The sequence below is a fragment of the Ruditapes philippinarum genome, unplaced genomic scaffold (genome assembly GCF_026571515.1).
Source record: "Ruditapes philippinarum isolate M1 unplaced genomic scaffold, ASM2657151v2 ctg9351_1_1_1_1, whole genome shotgun sequence".
Classification (NCBI taxonomy): domain Eukaryota; kingdom Metazoa; phylum Mollusca; class Bivalvia; order Venerida; family Veneridae; genus Ruditapes; species Ruditapes philippinarum.
This window is the reverse complement of record NW_026865633.1, coordinates 45,209-51,754: the sequence shown is the minus strand read 5'-3', so window position 1 is coordinate 51,754 and position 6,546 is coordinate 45,209. Positions and strand designations below refer to the sequence as shown.

Genomic DNA, 6,546 nt, shown 5'->3' with positions numbered 1-6,546 from the left:
AACATCACATTGTTCAAACGCTGAAAATTCATTGTTTATATGTAATAAGTTGTGAATTGTGATCAGTAATTTTTAATTACATCCTATATGTTTAAGTCTTTTGAAAATAAAAACTTCAATAATTATCTCCTTAATAATAAGAATTAAATATTAATTGCCAAAGAGAGACCCTCTGAATTGTTGTCCAGTGTTTAACATGTTATTTCCAATACAGATGTGCACAAAGAGTTATGAGAAAAATCGATAATTGTTGTTTTTTTGTTGTTTTTTGTTTTTTGTTTTTTTTTTGTATGAATAAAGTTAAAACGTAAACATTAAAGTGGCATTATGCCAATTCAAGTGTAAATGGTAAATGCAGATATAAAAGTCGAAATAATTTACAGTTTGTCATAATTGTGCTCAATTTTTCAATAATTTAGAGACGAAACTTTGTGAAAAAGATATGGCAATTGGTTTTAACACTGTTTAAATCAACATCTTCTTGTCATAAAAACGTACAACCACGAAGTTTGAGAGTCGAGAGGACGCTACTATACACTAATTTCAGCATGGTTGTGACTATTTTTACTTGTTTCCAGATGATAATACTATAAGCATTCTAGTGTTTTCAATTAGTACATTGTCTAGCTAATCATGCAAACATTTTCTTCCAAAATAAGACGACTTCAAAGGGTTTAGGGGAAGCGTATATATATTTCTCAGAGCAATTTCTATTCTCGACTAAAAATGGTTCTGCCTATTAAGTAAATATATATCATCACGACTACAAATCACCTATTTGAACATAAGGTAGATGCATAAAATTAGTTTCCAATGAACAAAAGCATAACGACCGATAATGATATATGAAAAGCTTATTATAACCTTCTGTTTGCAATGTAATCAGAATCATTCGCATTTTCAAATGTTTATTAACCCCTGCCGCGTAGTGGGGAGGTGACTATAGGAGTTGTCCCGCCTATCAATCTGTCCGTCCATAACATTTTCGTGTCCGGTCCATAACATTATAACTGTCCAATGATCAAGTAATAAGGTTGCTACCCTCAAGGCCAAGTACACTATTAATGGCCAAATATATATAAAAATAAAACATTGCATCTCCATTTCGAAGAAAATCTTTTAAATTACCTATGCACTTTTAATCATCATTATTGAACGATGTACAGAGCGCAAACAATCAGGTCGCTATCCCAAGGCCAAGGCCATACCTTAAGGTAAAAAATAAAAATCCAATTTTGGTGTACGATGAATCACTTTTAGCTTGCTTAAGAAGTTATAAAACCACTTGGAACAAATGATAGCCAGTATGAGATGATGGGCAGAACTCGAAAACCAGGTTGTTTCTTCTAAGGTCAAGGTAATATTTAAAGATCGGTCAAAAGTTTTAAAAAATATTACCGTGAAAGGGGATATATCTGACCTTTAGAATGCTTTTTTAAATCATTTATTTTAGAAATATCACTAGACAAATTTTATACATGTTTGTTAATACAAAAATGAACACATTTTGAAAGTATTGAATTCTCATCTGTGCTTATTTTATTTGTGCATAGAACTTCTAAAACTGCCGAAGTTTATTTCGTTACTTATTATCATACATTTTAATTAAAGTATTAATTTCATATCGTTAGCTTGTTTTCCTCTCATGCAATATCTTTTCTTACTTACTTTATGAAATATCCTTTAACTGAAGGTAATTCTTTATTAAGTTTTACCAGCAATTCCTTTGCTTTTTCAACTGCGTCAATGCTAGAATTTGCTAAAACTACATTATCTAAGCCAGCCGTCCATGTGGTGTGATAGTTAGATATTTTAACGTTGTTTGTTATCCAATATATAACGTGGGGGATATTGAGAAGTGTTGATAGAATATGACCGTGAAGACGAATCAGTTATAACTACTCGACCTCTCTGTAAAAAACATCATTCCATTGGTTGTCATAAGAAACGAGTCCTCCATTGGCGAGTCCCGCGCGGGTTTTCCACATTAACCAATCAGAAACATGGATACGATATCCTTTCGGTGCTGCAGTGTATTTGTAGTGTGTAGACTCTTTATCGGTGCGCTTTATCCAAAGTATATCAAACGTTGGTTGCATGAAACGAGGAACGAAACCGATCTGGTAGGCAATATCTGGTGATAATATCGACCGTACGTTAGGGAAGAGCTTCTTGCCAAGATCGAAAGACACCTTATCTCGCCATAGAAAGGTAAGTCTCGGATGAGAAGCATATATTTTTTGGCAGAACTTTATGTGAGAATCTGGTCCCATTATCAAAATACTTTGTGGAAACATGAGAATGTTGAACTGCATGAATCGTTTTATTTGTTTACCACGAGAAACGTCTGACAAAGGCCAACCAATGACATTTCCGCCACCATGAAAAAGAACGACAAGATCTTTACTTGTATAATTTTTACTGATGTTATGGGCTCTGTCTAGTTGATAATCTATGCAATGAATTTTACATACAAACACAATTTCGATTTTGAGTTTCCTCAAAAGCAATGTTTCTCCAACAGTAATTGCCGAGTCACCTTTGTTTTCCGAGTGAGAATAATCGAATAGCATTGCATATTTATACCCGCCCAACAGGGACTTGAAAATATTCATGTGAATTCTCTGAGCTTCGTCAATTGCATCTGACCGTTTTGTAAGCAATATAGAAAGTTTATTACTTTCTTCTGGATTGTGTGCTAGATCTAATGTAGGAAGTCTTTTGATGTTGAATGTCGCTTGCTTTGACAGAGATAAATTATTCCACAACAATTTATAGCTATCATTATTTCCATCAACATATTTCGTTCTGCATTTCAATAACTCTAACATCATCGTATGTTCCCCGAAGAACTGATTTCCAGTTGCCAGAAAAAATACAATAATTGTAACCAAGGTAAAGAATAAATGTCTTTTATAGCTCATCACAGCTGAAACATAAAATAAAAGTTTAGTTTTATTCTAGATGAGTCTAAATATATTCACATACAAAAGAATCATCTTTTTCTGAGACTATATCGAATGTCTTTCTAAAGGACATAGCATATATTAGGGATAAATTAACCTATGGCAACCAACTACCAATATATGTATTATATCAGTTAAATCTGACCTGGCTCTTTGCTGTTTGTAATTTAATATTGTATTTTGATACTGAAATATCTTAAACTTTGAATGGTTAATTCTAATATTAAAGCTAAGCAAATAACACAAAATCAGCAGGTTTAGAATTAAAAATGTGAACAGCTTTATAATGATATATTATAACTCCTTTCACTCACTTTGAAACTCTTTGTTGATTTGATGCTGATTCAATTCTTGTAATTTAGAAAACGCATAAATTGTCAGCCCTGTTGCACATATGAAAAGTCCAAAGTAATTTACGATTGACGATGTTTTGGAGCCTGTTACGTATAATAAACCAAGAACAGCAAGTCTTTTCAAAATGTTTCCAAATGCATGACCAATAACAGAAAAGTGGTGAAGTACAACTACCGTAGATATGTAGCTATAAATAGCATGAAATAAAGAAGATCCTATGAGAAGAAAGTATAATTTTGCGGTTCCTGAGGGTGTTATCCCGATGTTCACAAGAACCAATGCTCGTACGGCAAAAACAACAAATAGTCCTAATCCAATATGGGTTTTGTTAATTATGAACTTAGAATGTGATATGTGATTCTTTTTCATGTACACGTTTCTCAGGGATAAACATATATTAGAAATAAACGCAAGAACTGTTCCTTTGGATACATTTAACTCCCATGTGTTATTTTCTTGAGCAAATAATATTGAACCACAAACAACAGCTGGAATACTGATGTACTGTAGATATGACAATTCGATTTTAAGAATAAGTTTTTGTAATAAAGCACTGGTGAGAGGTTCCATGAGTTTAATTGCAAATGTTGAAGCAACATATGTTACAGCCATGCTCCAGTTTGTAGCTAAAGTCGCGCATGCGTGAGCAATGAAAATGACAAGTTTGTTAACCATAACCCCTTTATCATTGTCATCCGTAAACGATGCCACTTGCATGTAGAAGAACACTTGTAATACAGTTAAAACAATGACGTTATTTCCACTTCCAGGAATGAATGATGTCGATTCCTTTATAAATAGTTTTGCACAGAAATGACATGCAAACGATGTTAGAGTCCAGCCAATGAAAACAAACAACATCATTTGAAAAAGCTTGCCTCTTCAAGTTATGAAATGAAAAAGGTAAACTTTGAATTCAAAATATCATCATTGTTGGTTGATCATACGTTAAACAAAATCGTACATTTCTAATATTTGCTTTGAACCAAAGTGAAATCATGTGACGCCTATATTGATTTATAAACGTGTTACAACGATAAACGATGCTGTACAGAGCTTCACATACAAAGTTTATATACCTGTTAAAAATGATTGGTTGTATCTGATAAAGAATAATTGTAAAATATCTGTATGAAAAAAAAAAATATTTTTTACAGTTTAAATTTCACAATATTAAGTTTTATTATATACTTATAAATGAAATATTGAGAAATATTGATGAAATAAAATACGTATTTTGATTTTCCGTATTTTCACTGTAAAAATTTATTTTTCACTGCAGTGAAACATATTTTCCGTATTTTCACTGGTGTCTTGCCGGACTACTTTCTTTTAAATTCTGCCAGTACTTAAAATTTAAGGGAAAGTCTTTCAAATTTTAATGTCCAGAAAGAGAAAAATGTATATAATAAACAGAAAATTCAAGTTTTTTCTATAAATACATGATTTATTTTCATCTTGTGGCATGAAAATTACCATATTTCACTCGTGGCTACCGCCACTCATGAAATATTTATTTTCATACCACTCGATGAAAATAAATCCTGTATTTATAGAAAAAATTTGAATATCCTCTATATATCCAATTAATAATTAAGATACCACATTTTGTAACTATTATTTTAGAATTTTGCCATTAGCGTCTAAATTGTCCGAAAGAAAGAAAACGAATTAATGCATGAGAATGTATGATAGCATTTACGCTCTTCGTAAGTCCATGTGAATATCAAGAAGTCCGTGAGTATACCCCGTTGCATGAGAAAATGTCACAAACATATTCCGTCATTGAATGCTCCTTTTATAAAATCCTCATGTACAAAATGTCCCGCTAACTACTTATAAATACCGCCTTTCTGGCATACACAAATTTGTTTAATAAAGAGATAAACAAACAAAAAACAATTTAACAAAAAAAAAAAAAAAAAAAAAAAAAAGAATATCGCTCACTACAATAATGAAACTACGTGTACATTATTTTACTGTTGATAGATTTAATAAAAAAAAATATTTCATAAGATATAGCTTTATACCCTTTAATTTTGAAATGAGTTTAAAGATAAAATAAAACTTTGAAGAACATCCTTTTGAAAAAGTTGCAGTCTTGATTTGATTGAGTCTGTTTTATGGAAGTCAGTTGTTAGTGCGAGCCAATCGTCCTCGCGCCAGTTTAGTGACAGGCAGAATTCAACATATCAGTGTGAAAATCATAAAATTTAGAATTTACTAATATCCACAGATGTGCTCATGAAGATATTAAGAAATATTCTAATTAAAAAATACCGTACAGAGAGACACTTTGTTGATGATGATTTAAGAAAAAATAATAATTTTAAATCCAAGCATTCTGAGTGTATAACATTGACAACATTAAAAATGTTATGAATTGAACATGAGCAAAGAACATCAGACATAATAATATAAATCAATTAAAAAAATATCTGGCAACATATGCATGTAAAGTTATATGTGTAGTTTACGTTACATGTATTATATAAGAGAAAAATAATTATAATCTGATTTTTAAATTGCAAAATGAAATAAACTCAGGTAAAATTGTCAGCGAATATTTAAACATACAATTTGGTAAGCTTTCAAATTCAAAATATTTTTCCGTTCACGTGTTACAATTAATAATTTGCAACCAATGAACTTTATTTACATATTTTTGAATACAATATTGATTTTTTGGTCTTGTACTCAGCTCTAAATGATTTCATAGTCGCCTCATTCAGTATAGGTAAACAGCAGCGTATTCGTCCGTTAAAAAAAAGATTATTATTCAGTGTTTACTTCGATAGTAAATTATATTGGACAAGGAATTCATGTATATTTTTACCATGAAATTGAAATTGAGGCTAGATGGAGTACAACATGAATTTGAAATAGATACTTTTGGACTTCAAAAAAAAAACGAGTCTAAGTAAGGGGGCGAAATATGCATTACAAACGAATGTTTTGCACTCTGGAAATGGAAACGAGGCTACAAATTGATAAGATTTGATCCGATAATGATTTCTTTTTGGAACATCACGTTGTTCAAACGCTGAATATCCATTGTTTATATTCGATAAGTTGTGAAATAAAATTCAGTATTATGATCAGTAATTTGTAATTTCGTCGTATATGTTTAAGTTTTTTTTATATATAATTGTGTACAATTTTTCAATAGGTTAGGCAAGAAACTTTGTGTAAAAGATATGGCAGTTGGTTTAAACACTGTTAAAAT

The 6,546-nt window shown here is 31.0% G+C and overlaps 1 protein-coding gene across 1 annotated transcript; it reads right to left on the bottom strand.

Annotated features, from left to right (window-relative positions):
- Positions 1-1,898: 1,898 nt before the first annotated feature.
- On the bottom strand, positions 1,899-2,831 carry LOC132729837 (uncharacterized). The gene has a single exon (XM_060715669.1). The coding sequence runs from the start codon at positions 2,829-2,831 to the stop codon at positions 1,899-1,901; it is 933 nt and encodes a 310-aa protein (XP_060571652.1).
- Positions 2,832-6,546: the final 3,715 nt, after the last annotated feature.